The sequence below is a fragment of the Hyperolius riggenbachi genome, chromosome 5 (genome assembly GCF_040937935.1).
Source record: "Hyperolius riggenbachi isolate aHypRig1 chromosome 5, aHypRig1.pri, whole genome shotgun sequence".
In the NCBI taxonomy this organism is placed as follows: domain Eukaryota; kingdom Metazoa; phylum Chordata; class Amphibia; order Anura; family Hyperoliidae; genus Hyperolius; species Hyperolius riggenbachi.
The window spans coordinates 408,067,231-408,083,091 of record NC_090650.1 but is presented as its reverse complement, the minus strand read 5'-3'; the positions used below and the strand labels follow the sequence as shown (position 1 = coordinate 408,083,091).

Here is a 15,861-nt window from a genome sequence, read left to right as displayed (position 1 = left end):
AGAGAAGTTCTGCCGCGATGGCTCCATTTACTTCTAATTGCTTTGGTTCTGGTTCATTACAGCATAGTTAATATCCCCGGCATTAATCGGAGAAAACCCTCGTTTGTTCCGGAGGAATTCATTTCAACGGAAAACGTGGCGTCTGCTTTCCAAGTTTTACCGTTTTGATTTGGAGCTTTACGTCTATTATAAAAACGAGATCATTAGTCATCTCTTCCTGAGTTCTTTATTGCGTGTAGGCGGCGGCCATACTGGTAAAACCTGATTGATCACTTTTTGAACTCTGTACGGGTAGTTTTCAAGGTCCCCCACCACCCATGCAAGTTAAAGCGCACCTGAACTCAGAACTTCCTCTCTACTCTAAAAGATAAGCAGCAACACAATAACCTTTAAAGAAAAACATTTCTTTGTTACAGCTGATACAAATCCTGCAATAAATCTGCAGTGTCCACTTCCTGCTTTCATGGAAGCAGACATAGGGTTAAAATCCTATGTTTACAAAATAGATGCTCTGCCAAGGCAACAGATTCCTGAGCTGACACAGTTGAGAAATCAAATTGCACGTGTCACAGATTAGGGGGATTAGAGAGGCTAAACTCTCTAAATACATACAGGATGCATTTCTCTGTGTTCTCCTTCTGTCCTGTGCTATAATCCATCACTGTAAATGTGAACTATATAAAATGGACCTGAACTGTTGCAAAGTAGCTAGACCTTCTGGTCATGTGACCTGCGTGCTTGTGCTACTTTGGTTCAGCTTCCCAGGGGTGTGTCGTGGTGACCTCCAGCAGCCTTGTTGCCCTTCCAGCTATTTGGGCAGTCCAGGGCAGGTGAAGCCAGGTCGTCTCCCTGTTCAGGGTGCATACACAGGCCAAAGGGATATCTAGCTCACAGGTGTCGCACACAAGGCCCCCGGGCCGAATGCCCTCATTATATGTGGCCCTTGAGAGCTTCAAATGTGCTTCATTGTTAGCAGTAAAAGAATGACCTCACACTGCCTTCCCATGCAGAGGATCACACCGGTGATAGTGGGGTTGGTTCACTTTAACAAATAGCGTTCCTTATCAGAGTAGCATAGCGAGCGCTACGAACTTATGCCTGCTAATTGGCAATGACGAGAGCTCCACTTGTCCTGCCCTGAGCCCCTGCGGGTCCAATCACTTTAAAGGACATTATCCCCGCACTTTGGCCCAATAGGCTGCCTGTCACTTGACAGGAAACTTGACAGGCAGCCTATTAGGCCAATCAAAGTGCGGGGATAATGTCCTTTAAAGTGATTGGACCTGCAGGGGCTCAGGGCATGAGGAGTGGAGCTCTCGTCATCGCCAATTAGCAGGCATAAGTTTGTAGCGCTCGCTATTCTACTCTGATAAGGCACGCGATTTGTTATAGTTAATCAATCCCAGTGTTTCAGGTTGAAACATTGCTAGTTTGAGCCAGGGTGCAGAAACAACTAACAAGACTCCCCCGGCCCCCCAATAAAATTAGCATTGGTATCAGAAACACTAAATCTACCGTATGTATTGCTGTATATCAGGGGTCTCAAACTCGCGGGCCATTTGCGGCCCTCGGTACAATATTTTGTGGCCCGCGCCGGCAAAAGCAAAAGATACTGTAGCTCTGTCCCACCTGACGTCAATCGCCGCCTCTCCCCGCCCCTCTATGTGCCGGAAAAGTGAGAGTGGCGGGCAGAGGCGGCGATCCGCCGCGATTGAAGTCAGGAGGGGCAGAGCTGAAGCTGAAAGCTCTGCCCCTTCCAGGAAATGCCAGCGGATTGCCCCCCGGGCGATTTGGGGGCTCTGCAGGCCTCGTTTTGCGGCAGGGACGCGGCGGTTTACTTTTTTGTGAAATCCCTTATGCGGCCCAGCCTCATCCTGACTTTGCCTCCTGCGGCCCCCAGGTAAATTGAGTTTGAGACCCCTCCGTGTATATTGAATGTAGCCCCGCCTTCCCAGCTTAGCCTAGTCTGATTTGCACGCTAGGAGACAAGGTGTATTTTGTATTGTCTTCAGAACTCTCAGTAACCAATCATTCTGCAGAATTTACATTGGGGTGAGGAAACACTCGGTGCCTAAATGTATAAATGAATATTGTAAATAAAAAGCAATTGTATTCCTTACGTTATTTTCACTACAGTCCCTCTTTAAAGTGAACCGAGGGGAGAGTGATATGGCGGCTGCCATATTTATTTCCTTTTAAACAATACTAATTGCCTGCCAGTCCTGCTGATCTATTTGGCTGCAGTAGTGAACTGAATTACACCAGAAACAAGCATGCAGCTAATCTTGTCAGTTCTGACAATATTGTCAGAAACCCCCGACCTGCTGCATGCTTGTTCAGGGTCTATGGCTGAAAGTATTAGAGGCAGAGGATCAGCAGGGCTGCCAAGCAACTGGTATTGCTTAAAAGGAAATAAATATGGCAGCCTCTATATTATTCTCACCTAAATATCGGAGTTCTGCTTTACCAGTATTGTCTTTCCCGTTGCAGTATGTTCAAAGACGGCAACAAGAGAACCTGCAGCGGCAGAGCCGAGGGGAGCCGCTGCTGCCTGAGGAAGATGTCAGTAAGCTCTTCAAGCCACCCATGCCACCGCCAAGAATGGATTCGCTTCTCATCGCAGGTAATTAGGACTTTACACGTCCCCAGCCATCCGGTTATAGGGCATTATTGCTTGTTCATAGATTGAAAGAAACCTTGGATGGGAAGATTATGGAGACAGAGATTTGCTAAACAAGCCAGTAACCTGCCTGTTGTGCTGATGCCATTTAATACAGCCCAAATCTGCCGATCAGTCATTCTAAAGGTGGCCGTACATCTAGTGATGATGAGAAGAATTGACAAATCCCTCTCTTAATCGAATCTGTTTGAAGAGACATCTGTCGGCTGCCTATACTCTGCAGGCCGATCGATTTGAACATGAAAGCTCTCAGCAGTCGGACGAGTCTGCTGGCTCACCGATGACCCCCTAGTGCAGTGGTGGCTAACCTTGGCACTCCAGCTGTGGGGGCACTTTTATGGGGGGGGAGTTGCACTCAGATCTGTTCTCACTATAAATCTTGCCCCGGCTGTCTCTGCACGGAGCCTCAGGCAGGTGTTGTAAGGTGGCGTCTCTGTGCTTCCCCCTGGCTCAGGAGAAGGAAACATATATGATCTCGCCCCTCTTCCGAGCCTCCTCCTCCCACTCTTCCTAATCTGTACAGTGTTTCAGGGCCCCCTGCCCTTCTGTAATTACAGCCTAATTGCACATAATGGTTGAGGAAACCATGCTGGATCACTGGGAATCAATGCCCCTTCAATACACAAACCAAATGATTTTTCATGCATTAACCCCACTCAGGCTTAATGATTTTTTTTTTCCTTCCCCATCCACCAGTCTAGTGACGGCCGACTGTTGCTGGGCTATTTCTTGTGCTGTGTGCTCGTATTATTATTTAGCATTTATATAGCACCAACATCCTCCATAGCGCTGTACAGTACATTGTCTTGTCACTTAAAGGGGAACTGAAGAGAGAGGTATATGGAGGCTGCCATGTTTATTTCCCTTTAAGCAATACCAGTTGCCTGGCAGCCCTGCTGATCCTCTGCCTCTAATACTATTAGTCATAGCCCCTGAACAAGCATGCAGCAGATCAGGTGTTTCAGATTTTAACGTCAGATCTGACAAGACTAGCTGCATGCTTGTTTCTGGTGTTATTCAGATAACGGAGAAATAGACCAGCAGGGCTGCCAGGCAACTGGTATTGATTAAAAGGAAATAAATATGGCAGCCTCCGTATACCTCTTACTTCAGTTCCCCTTTAACTGTCCCTCAGAGGAGCTCACAATCTAATCCTTACCAGAGTCAAATGTCTATGTATGTATCGTGTAGTGTATGTGTCGTAGTCTAGGGCCAATTTACAGGGAAGCCAATTAACTTATGTTTTTGGGATGTGTGAGGAAACCAGAGATTCCGGAGGAAACCCACACAGACACGAGGAGAACAGGCAAACTCCATGCAAGATGTTGCCCTGGCTAGGAATCGAACCGTGAATCCAGCGCTGCAAGGCGAGAGCGCTAACCACTGTGCCACCGTGCTGGTGTATCGGCGGCGCTCAGGAGGAAAATACAGTATACTGTTTGTTAGGCTTGTAGTGTCCCCGAGAATTATAGATATGCAGAGTGCGGCGGCGGCTTACCCCCGATCCCTCCCAGCCGCCCAGATTCATTTTCTACTTGGATGGACGCTGAGCTGCTGTTTGGATACTCCGAGCCGAGAATATTTTCTTTTAATAAAGAAGATTTGCATTGAGCGGCAATAAATATACAGCCGGTCTCAGCGACGGAGACTCGCGCTTTCTATTTTTCCCCCCTTTTTCATTCTTTAGCGGCACGATTACGAGTTAGAGCGCAATTATATTCCGTCCGTATTTCATGTACCGGAGAGACCCCGGGATGCGGTGTGACTGAAATCAATTATTGTGTAGTAATTACATTGTATATTTACATTCTGCACGCTGTTCGGGTTCACCCGCGCCTGCGTAACCCCGCGCTCACCCCGGGCCTGAGCAGCCAATGACGGGTGTATCATTCCCCCCCCCCCCCCCATTCTTCCTGTAGCAGATTTGGAATAACGATCTTGTATTCTCCATGGAGCCTTGTTAGGGGGCTGCAACACAAGTCTTACACAAGACCTGCTATGTGAAACAGGAATAATGACTTCAAAAGAAAAAAAGACAAACTCTGCTTTCTATAATAATAAAACCGCAGGCGTCTGCATCCGTGTGTGCCTAGTGCGCATGTGGAGGTGGAGGATGCGCTGTGGTGAGTGCATGCGCGGGGCAGGGAGAGACGCATTTGCGCCCGTTACTGGCAGGGCTGTGGAATTGAGGATTCTGAGCAATTTTTGGGTACCTGGAGCCTGAGTCGGTGATTTCCTAAACTGGAGATTTTTGTACCCACTCCATGGCCCTGCAAGGGCTATGGAGTCATTTGAAGCAATTGTGGGCACCCGGAGTCGGTCAGTGGTTCCATAAACTGAGAAGTCGAATGATATTTGTAACGACTCCACAGCCATGTTACTAGAACAGGAATAATGGCTAGTTGTATATTAAATAGACACTTAACCCCCTTGCTGTTCGAATTATTGCGGCAAGGGGGCAGCACAGCACTTTTTAAAAAAAAAAATTTTTTTAAATCATGTAGCTAGCCTAGCGCTAGCTACATGATAGCCGCTGAACAGCGGCATCCCCCCACCCACTCCGATCGCCTCCGACGATCTGCGCAAGCAGGAAATCGCGTTCAGAACGGGATTTCCTGCAAGGCTTCCCCCGACGGGGCGGGATGACGTCATTGACGTCTGGACGTCAGAGGGAGTCCCGATCCACCCCTCAGCTCTGCCTGGCACTGATTGGCCAGGCTGCACAAGGGGTCTGGTGGGGCGGGGCGGCGCGATGGGTAGCAGCGCATCGGTGGCGGTTGAGTTATGCACGCAGCTAGCAAAGTGCTAGCTGCGTGCAATAAAAAAAAAATTGTGAAAATCGGCCCAGCAGGGCTAGAGCAATCCTCCTGCGCAGGTTGCCCTGAGCTCAGCTCGGGATAACTGGCAAGGAGGTTAAAGAAAACCTGTAATTAAGAAAAAGTCCCCTGGGGAGTACTTACCTGGTGAGGGGGAAGCCTCTGAATCCGAACGAGGCTCCCCCCGTTGTTCTCTGTCCCTCCGTTGTCCAGCTGCAGCACCCCGAAGTGTGGCAATGTAAATATTTACCTTCCGCGATCCAGCGCAGGCGTACTAGTGGATCTCCCGTCGGGTTAAGGTGGAAATAGCCGAACCCGAGCAATCGCTCTACTGCGCAGGCGTGAATCCTTTTACGCCTGCACAGTAGAGCGGATACAATCGGGTTTGGCTATTTCCGTCTTCCCCGAAGAGCCGCTACTGTGCCTGCGCAGGATCCCGGCAAGGTAAATAAATCAGCGCTTGTCAAGCGAGGATTGCGGGACCCTTCGGGGGAGCCAGCACTGGATTGCCTACAGCTACAGGGATGGGGGAAGCCTCTTTGGGGGCCCAGAGGCTTCCCCCTCCCGAGGTGAGTACCCCCCAGGGGATGTTTTTTAGTACAGGTTTTCTTTAAAGGCTATCAGAGCTAAAACCTCCCCCCTCCCTTAAACTATACCAGTTCCCTGGCAGTTTTGCTGATCTTTCATGCATCGGTAGTGTCTGTATCACCCACGTGAAACACGCATACCCCAAATCAATTTAAACTTCAGTCAAACACCTGATCTGCATGCTTATTCAGCGTCTATGGCTAAAGTAGTAGAGGCAGAAGATCAGCAGGACAGGCAGACCATTTGCATTCACTTCAGGTTTTCCTTTAAAAGGAACTTTTGAGAGAGGAGTAGCCATCTTCACTCCCTTATGAAAAATGCCAGTTGCTTGGCAAACATCTGCATTGGATCCAATATTAAAAAATAAAAAAGCTACGGGCAGCTCTACTACCTATAGCAGCAAATATAAAAGTGTGAAAAAAAAAAAGTTATGAAAAAAGAATATATAAAAACAGCACATGCTTTTTTTTTTTATATATTGTATGCATGCTTGCGGACAGCTTGCAGGTCTGCAACTTGCAAGCGGTCCGCAAAAATGCTTACAATGTAAAGAAACGCTTAAAGAGAGACTGAAGCGAGAATAAATCTCGCTTCAGACCTCATAGATAGCAGGGGCATGTGTGCCCCTGCTAAAACGCCGCTATCCCGCGGCTTACCGGGGGTCCCTTCACCCCCAAATCCCCTCTGTACAGCGGAGGAGCGCTTCCGCATTGGGGCAGGGCTAACCGCCCCAGCCCTGCCTCCCGCGCGTCTATCAGATGCATCGCCGCCTCTCTCCCGTCCCTCTCAGTGAAGGAAGACTGAGAGAGGCGGCGATGCGCCGCTGATAGACGCGACTGGAGGCAGGGCTGCAGCCGTTAGCCCTGCCTCCAGGAGCGACCAAGTCTGCGACCAAGTGTTGCAGTGGGGGGTTTGGGGGTGAAGGGACCCCAGTTTAGCGGCGGTTTAGCAGGGACACACATGCCCCCCCTGCTAACTATGAGCTCTGAAGCGAGATTTATTCTCGCTTCAGAGTCTCTTTAAAGGAGTTTTGTGGAGGGTTTTAAAAACAATAGACCCACACTTACCTGGGGCTTGTATCGGCCCCCTGCAGCTGTCATGTCCCGCGCCGTCCTCCTACGACCCTCCGTTCCCCGGCGCCGGTCTGATTATAATACAACTGCGTGCTCGCTCCCGCTCGCGTCTCCAGGGGCAATATGAGGTTTTCTCATACTGCGCCTGCACAGTAAGCTTCCAGAGATGCAAGAGGGAGCGCACAGTATTCGTCTAGTAAGACTAATAATTAGCCCAGTGGCGAGGAACGGAGAATCGTAGGCGGACGATACGGGACATCACAGCTGCAGGGGGCCGAAAGAGGCCCCTGGCAAGTGTCAGTTTTTTTTGTTTGTTTGTTTTTTAAACCCTCTACAGAACCCCTTTAAAAAAAATTGTACCTCTTTTGGTACAAAACTTGTAAGTAAATTAAACACCGGAGAGGTTATCCATCCTGATCACTTGTACGATTGTTTACTCAACAATGCAAAAATGGTAACTTCTGCCTGTGATCAGGGCAGTTAGAGGAGTGACAGGTAATCTGTTTAGCGGCACACGGCAGTCTCGTCCCTGTTCTCTCCAGCAGTGTGTGATGGGCCGTTGTACATGCAGGCAGGGGAGTTCCGCACAATCACACAGAATAGGCTTGTGCGCGGCAGAGATTGGGGCCCGTTCCACACTGATTGCAGAGTAGGAGCAGAACACAAGGGCTTCTATTCAGGAGAGCATTACTTTCCTGACATCATCCCTAATGTATACACTGACTGGCTGATAATTGCTAGCAACTGCGAGCATTTACAGGAATACTGACCTCATTGTGCTGACTTCATACGCTGATCTGAAGAGGCAATGATGTCACAAGTTCAAAGTCAACAACCATCACCCCCATCCCGGCATCCCTGGGGCTGATACCGTGCAGCGCACCAGCCTGGAAACCTGCGCGGATCAGATAAACGCTACAAGATGGTCGCTGCGCTTATCTCGAATGTCCACTCCAAGTGCCCCGATCAGGATCTGGCAGCCGTGGGGTGGGCACATGCACATATTATTAATTTTATAAAGCACTAACATATACCGTGGTGCTGCACAAAGTAAGAATCAAACACAGGGTTCATAAATACAGACCATGGTATACACCAAATATACAAAATACAGAACTAGTACAAAATACAGAATTGGTAATTACACTGACCAAAGTAACATGGTGAATAAACTGTACATCTAATTCCAAGACACAAAAGGGGGGGCAGTCCTTGCGAGCTTACAATGTAAAGGAATTGGGGGGGGGGGGGGACGACAAGAGGCACAATAAACATACCTAGAGGCAGTGTGTGTTTTAGATCATCTAGTAGGAGTGCAACTTGGCCAGAAGTCAAAGGGGAATGGCCTAAGGTACAGTGTATGCTTGTCGGAAATTCTGCCTTTTTGAGGGAGCGTTTAAAGGGAACCTGGGATGGGCTTAACTGCTCTGCTTGACGGCCGCAGAGTGGCTCCCCCAGGACCGCCTAATGTTGATTGGCGCCAAATCCTGGAGGCGGAAATTAGCAGGGAACGCGCATGCACAATCGTTTTCTTCCGAGACGTGGAGCTTCGTGATCAACCTGCTAGCCCAAGGTTGCGGGTTGGCAGGCTGTTGGGGGGGAAAAATGTATTTACATTACAGCGCTGCGATCTGTCACTTGCCTATCCCCTGGAGTGGCACGGAAACAGATCCCTCTCATAGGCTGATGAGGCTATGAGAGGGTTCAAGAGGATCGGTGAACAGGCGCTGCATGACGCACGTCCTTGATTGCAAGCCCGCAGCAGGGAGCACTCTGCGCATGCATACTATTTCTGACCTAGTGCGCAGGTGCGCGATCAAGGACGCTCATCGTCGGGCACAGCCTGCGCACTGTTCACTGATCCTCCCGACTCGAAAGCAACTTCAGGGGGGCTAATATAACCTAACAGTGGGGGACAGAGGAGAATGGGGGGGGATTGGTTGGCATGAGGAGAGCCTACTACATATGCCTGCTCCCCCTGTTTTTAAAAATTGTCCTGCGCTAAGGTATCCTTTCAATTAAAAACATTAATGTTTCCACAGCTGCCTGTGAACACAACCTGTTCTATAAACCGCTGAACTAAGATTGCCTCTCTTCCCTCTACAGGTCAAATTGATACCTACATCGAGAACATCAAGGAGTTCACCTCACAGAATCTGGGCAAGCTGTTCATGGCGGAGGCTCTGCAGGAACAACCCAACTGACAGCCTCTCCCCGTCTCCAGCCCCTGACAGCAGCGAGCCGAGGACTGTCACTAATAAAGCCTTTTTATGTTTATTTTCCCCCAGATTTCTGTCTCTCGCCTGTTATTGGGGTTATGTTTTATTGCAGAAAAGGTGCGCAGGAGCATTCATCAAGAGCGGTACAAGGAATAGGCAAATCCCTGCATAGTGAGCTCTGTGCATTTTGATCTAGCTGACAGTGTCTGTGCTTGTTTGCTGAAGCATTAAAAAGAAAGACTCAATTATTGACCGAGTTAAAGCGGATCTGAGATGAAAAACAAACTATAACAAGTAACTTGTCTATATATCTTATCGACAGTTAAGATAGTTTACACAGAAAATCCAGCAGCAAACAGCTTCAACAGTATATGATTATTTCTTCCTTTGATACAATGAGAGCAGCCATGTTCTGCTTTTTTTAATTGCACACAGGCAAGCTTGCCTGCATTTCCTCCCCTCAGCCTGTGAAAACTTCACTCCCCTCTCCTCCTCTCTGCCTCTGAAATCTCTGGCTAGTAACAACTCCCCCTCCTCTTGCCCAGACTGAGCTCCCATAAGCCCTTGCTACATGGGTCTGAGTGCCAAGGCACTGGAGAAGCTGTGGGCGAGGCTTGTTTAGTTTATAAGGAATTGGTATATTAAAAAAAAAAAAAAAGTATTTGGCTTGAGGAATGCCCTATAAACTATATGAAAGTAACACAATTATGCAATGAGTAAAAGTTTATCTCGGATCCACTTTAAGATACAGTACTATAGTCTATTTTATGTGCTCGAGTATGGCAATGTATGATCTCGGTAAATTGTGATATAGTAAATTACTTTTCCCAGTCCCTTGGAGTTTACCATAAGGAATTCTACTGTAGCTGCCTGGAAATCTTTGAACATCGCACATTAAAGGACAACTGAAGTACATGAAGACATTTATTTCCTTTTACACAATACCAGTTCCCTGGCAGCCCTGCTGATCTATTTGGCTGCAGTAGTCTGAATCACACCGGAAGAAAGCATGTGGCAAATCTTATCAGATTTTTGTCAGAAACCACTAATCTGAATGCTTGTTCAGGGTCTAAGGCTGGGAATATTAAAAGACAGAGGAGCAGCAGGACGGCCAGGTAACTGGTATTGTTTAAAATAAATATGGAAGCCTCCAAATCCCACTCGCTTGATTTGTCCCTGAGGGAGTAAGCAGAGAATTGGGTCAGACTTTGATCTCAGCACCAAATGTTCAATGCTTGGACATGGTCCATGGATAAAGGTAACTGCAGACAAATGATGAGTTGGATAAACAGGCCATGTGTAATGTTTAAATGCATCTCACTTCAGATGTGCTTAAAGCCGCAGGGACAGCCATACTCTCCAAGAAAAACAAATACATAATAGGTAAATACTTGTTCTACTTACATAACGGATGTATTGTACTGTCCACGTCTTAATTTTAGTGAATTTTATATAGTGAATAAAGATACAACTGTTCCAGGCATATTCCTTAATTCCTCTGACTGAAGCAAATCTTGATGTCATTTCCTCCCTAAAGGTGCATACACACGTCTGATTTTTCCAAACGACTGGTCATTTGGACGTCAAATCGGACGTGTGTACAAAAGGTTGTTCACCTGATAACGCTGGTTTTGACGGATCCGCTGGTGGTGGGGGTGGCAAGCTTCTCCCTCCCTGGCAATGTACTGGAATAGAGACAGGCTGACAAATAAGATTAATTGCAGCAGAAACATTTATGATTATATTGGAATGCAATGCAGAGTCAGGATGTAAACTGCATAATAAACAGCAGCGGGTAAATTGAATTGGATTTTATGTCTGACGATCCTGCTTTAACCATTTGCCAACGGCCCACTACCAATAGGCGGCGGCAAAGTGGCACCCCCAGGACCGCGTGGCGCCGATCGACAGCATCTGGGGGACTGATTATCTGTCAACGCTATATTTTAGATGAGGTCCTAAACTCCTCATCTCCTGTAATTACCCACTGATCGCCTGTCCATCACCCATCAATCACCACCTGTCACTGCTACCCATCAGATCAGACCCTAACCTGCCCCTTGCGGGCACCTGATCACCAGCCCACACCCTCAGATCGCCCACAGAACCGCCCTCTCCCCTCTAATCACACCCTAATCACACATCAATCACCCCGTCAACATCCGTCACTGCTACTCATCAGATCAGACCCTAATCTGCCCCTTTGCGGGCACCCAAACACCCGCCCACACCATCAGATCACCCTCAGACCCCCACGATCACCTCCTCAGTTCACTATTTACATCTGTTCTCCCCTCTAATCACCCCCTGTCACTGCTACCCATCAGATCAGACCCTAATCTGCCCCTTTTACCCGATTACCCGCCCACACCCTCAGATCGCCCTCAGACCCCCGATCACCTCCCCAGTGCATTTATTGCATCTATTCTCCCCTCTAATCACCCCCTGAGACACCATCAATCACCTCCTGTCACCCCCTAGCACTCCTATCCATCAGATCAGGCCCTAATCTGCCCCCTGCGGGCTTCTGATCACCCAGTCAAACCCTCACCCGCCCCACTGCAGTGACAGAATTTTTTTTTTCTGATCACTGCTGGTCTCTACGACTTAATTGTGTCTGAGACCAACCGTTATGCCACACAATACGCAACCGCCAATCCAAGAAGCTACCATGCCCAGCCTTTTCGGTGGAAACCACTCCAAGTTTCCGAACGTAACATTTTTTGGAGCCTTCTCCTTAACATGGGTCTAGTCAAAAAGAATGTATTGCAGTCTTATTGGTCTACGCACCCAATACATCACATGCCCATGTTCTCTGCTGCCATGTCCAGGTCACGATTTGAGAATATCCTGCACTTCAGTGCCAATACAACCTGTCATCTAAGACCTAGGTTCTCAAGGTGTGGTTCGCGTACCCCAGGGGCTACTTCTGATGGTTCCAGGGGGTACTCGGGTTTGATATACTTAACCAAGAATATCAAATTTAGAGTTTTAAAAAATAATAAATCTTAGTTTAACACCAAATTAGTATTTTAGCTAATAAAAAGCAATAGTAAATGCTTGGAAATTGTTTAGAACCAATTCTCATGTACTATGATTAAATATATTTTTGTCAAGGGGTACTTGTGATAATGTTTACTATGCTAGGGGGTACTCGGTAAGTACAGGGTTTTAAAAAGGGGTACATACCAATAAAATGTTGAGAAACACTGCTCTAAGAGGCCACCCTGCTTATGACCGGTTCCACAAAATTCGGCCCCTCATAGACCACCTGTCATCAAAATTTGCAGATGCTTATACCCCTGAACAGTCATTTTGAGGCATTTGGTTTCCAGACTACTCCTCACGGTTTTGGGCCCCTAAAATGCCAGGGCAGTATAGGAACCCCACAACTGACCCCATTTTAGAAAGAAGACACCCCAAGGTATTCCGTTAGGAGTATAGTAAGTTATTTTTTGTCACAAGTTAGTGGAAAAGGACACTTTGTGATAAACAATAAAAATCAATTTTCGCTAACTTGTGACAAAAAATAAAATCTATTAACTCACCATACTCCTAACGGAATACCTTGGGGTATCGTCTTTCTAAAATGGGGTCATTTGTGGGGTTCCTATACTGCCCTGGCATTTTAGGGACCCTAAACCGTGAGGAGTAGTCTGGAAATCAAATGCCTCAAAATGACCTGTGAAATCCTAAAGGTACTCATAGGACTTTGGGCCCCTTAGCGCACCTAGGCTGCAAAAAAGTGCCACACATGGTATCGCCGTACTCAGGAGTAGTATAATGTGTTTAGGGGTGTGTTTTTACACATACCCATGCTGAGTGGAAGAAATATCTTTGTAAATGGACAATTGTGTGTAAAAAAGAAAAAAAAAAAAAAGTAAAAAGTCATTTACAGAGATATTTCTCCCACCCAGCATGGGTATGTGTAAAAATACATCCCAAAACACATTATACTATTTCTCCTGAGTACAGCGATACCTTGTGTGGCACTTTTTTGCAGCCTAGGTGCGCTAATGGGCCCAAAGTCCTATGAGCACCTTTAGGCTACAGGGGTGCTTGCAATTTAGGACCCCCCAAAATGCCAGGACAGTGAACACACCCCACAAATGACCCCATTTTGGAAAGAAGACACCCCAACGTTTTCAGAAAGAGGCATGGTGAGTCTTTGGCAGATTTCATTTTTTTTTTTTTGTCACAAGTTAGCAGAAATGGAAACTGTTTAGTTTTTGTTTTGTTTTTTTAATTTTTGTCGGTGTCATTTTCCGCTAACTTGTGACAAAAAATAAAATATTCTATGAACTCACCATGCCTCTTAGTGAATACTTTGGGATGTCTTCTTTCCAAAATGGGGTCATTTGGGGGGTATTTATACTACCCTGGAATTTTAGCACCTCATGAAACATGACACTTTTTGCACCATAGTTTGTAAACGCTATAACTTTTACCCAAACAAAAAAAATTCAATAAGTGTCTACTTATTGATCAGACATATAGCACAATACATTTAGACAAAACTGTATATAGAAATTTTACTTTATTTGAAAAATGTCAGCACAAAAAGTAAAAAAAATCATTTTTTTGACAAAATTTGTCTTTTTTGATGAATATTATAAAAATTAAAAATCACAGCAGCAATCAAATAGCACCAAAATAAAGCTGTATCAGTGACAAGAAAAGGAGGTAAAATTCATTTAGATAGTAGGTTGTATGACCGAGCAATAAACCGTTACAGCTGCAGTGGTCTGAATGAAAAAAGTGTCTGGTCCGGATCCGAGATGAAAAACTAACTATAACAAGTAACCTGTCTATATATCTTATCTAAAGTTTAGATAGTTTACACAGCAAATATAGCTGCAAACCGCTTTAATAGAAAATTATTATTTCTTGCTGTGATACGACAGCAGCCATGTTGTTTGTAAACATTAAGGCTCGTACACACGCTTGATAATATGGAACGACTGGTCCGTCAGACCCTCCCGCTGGTCGGGCATTCCAGCGACAGTCCAGCGTGTGTGCAGACTGAAGAGGCTGTTTCTGAACTCAGAAATAGCCTTATCAGTCTGCAGACAGACTGTACACACGCTGGACTGTCGCTGGAACGCCCGCCCAGCGGGAGGGTCTGACAGACCCGTCGTTCCATATTATCAAGCGTGTGTACGAGCCTTTACACAGGCAGGCTTATCTGTATCTTGATCATTAAGCCTGTGAAAAAACCTAATCCCCTCCTCCTCCCCTCTGCCTCTGAAATCAATGGCTAGTAACACCACCTTCTCCTGCCCAGACTGAGCTACCATGAGCCCTTGCTACTGCCAAGGCTCTCTAGAAACCTGTGGGCGTGGTTTATTTAGTTTTATAGGGAATTAGAGTATTAAAACAAAAAAAGTATTTGGCTTGAGGAATGCCCTATAAACAATAGGAAAGGAACGCAATTATGCAATGAGTAAAAGTTTACCTCAGATCCACTTTAAGGTGTTTTAAAGAGAACCCGAGGTGGGTTCTAAGAATGAAATCTGCGCTCAGAGGCTGGGTCTGCTTATAGTGCCCAGCCTCTGTTGCTATTTCAATCCCCCCCAAGTCCCCCCCCTGCGCTCCGCTCTCCCCATAAATAACAGCCACGCTGCCAACACGCAGCGTGTCACAGCGGGCCGTGTTTACTTCTGGTCCTGTCAGTCTGCGTGCTCTCCTGCATGGTGCCGGTCCCCGCCCGGGTGCCTTCCCTCCAATCAGCGGGGAGGGAAGGGACGCAGGCTGGGGACCGGAGCTCTGCAGGAGTTGGGGGAGCACGCAGACTGACAGGACAAAGGTAAACAGCTCGGAACTTTAGGGGATTGAAATAGCAACAGAGGCTGGGCAATATAAGTAGACCCAGCCTCTGAGCGCAGATTTCATTCTTAGAACCCCACCTCGGGTTCTCTTTAAGACTGCAGTCCTTAAGTGGTTAAAGTAATGGTTCTTGGAATGGTGTAATGCAAAATAATATCAAAATGAGAAGAAGGGCAGGGGAAGTGAGTTTGACTAAAGGAAAGTTCATAGCATGATGATGTAGAAGAAATCAAGAGTTGGCACTAGAAAATAAGTTTTCAGAAGATAGTCATGGCAAAAAAAAGGTTGGCACCCCAGAAATTATTCCAGAAAACCCAAGTATTTCTTACAGAAATGTACTGCAGTAACACAGGTATTGCTATACACGGTTACTCCCTTTGTGTGTATTGGAACAAAACAAAAAATGTAGAAAAAAATAAGCAAATTTGACATGTTGTCACACAAAACTCCAAAATGGGCTGGATGAAATTTGCACCCTTAAAAAAAAAATAATTGAAATCAGTCACTTCCTAGAACAATCAATAAGCTTCTTACACCTCTCACCTAGAATTTTGGAGCACTCTTCCTGCAAACTGCTCCAGGTCTCTCTTATTTGTAGGGCGCCTTTTCCCAACTGCAGTTTTAAGTTCTCTCCACATCTGGACTCGTTGGCCATTTCA

General features: G+C 46.7%; 1 protein-coding gene across 1 annotated transcript in view; it reads left to right on the top strand.

Moving 5' to 3' along the window:
• The window catches only part of EIF3H (eukaryotic translation initiation factor 3 subunit H), a 157,317-nt gene extending 147,871 nt beyond the window's left edge, over positions 1 to 9,446 (top strand). The window contains exons 7-8 of the mRNA XM_068237945.1: positions 2,491 to 2,623; positions 9,264 to 9,446. Of these exons, the coding sequence (XP_068094046.1) occupies positions 2,491 to 2,623; positions 9,264 to 9,361 (231 nt within the window). The 3' untranslated portion in view covers positions 9,362 to 9,446. The remainder of the gene's footprint in view (positions 1 to 2,490; positions 2,624 to 9,263) is intronic.
• The last annotated feature ends 6,415 nt before the right edge of the window (positions 9,447 to 15,861 follow it).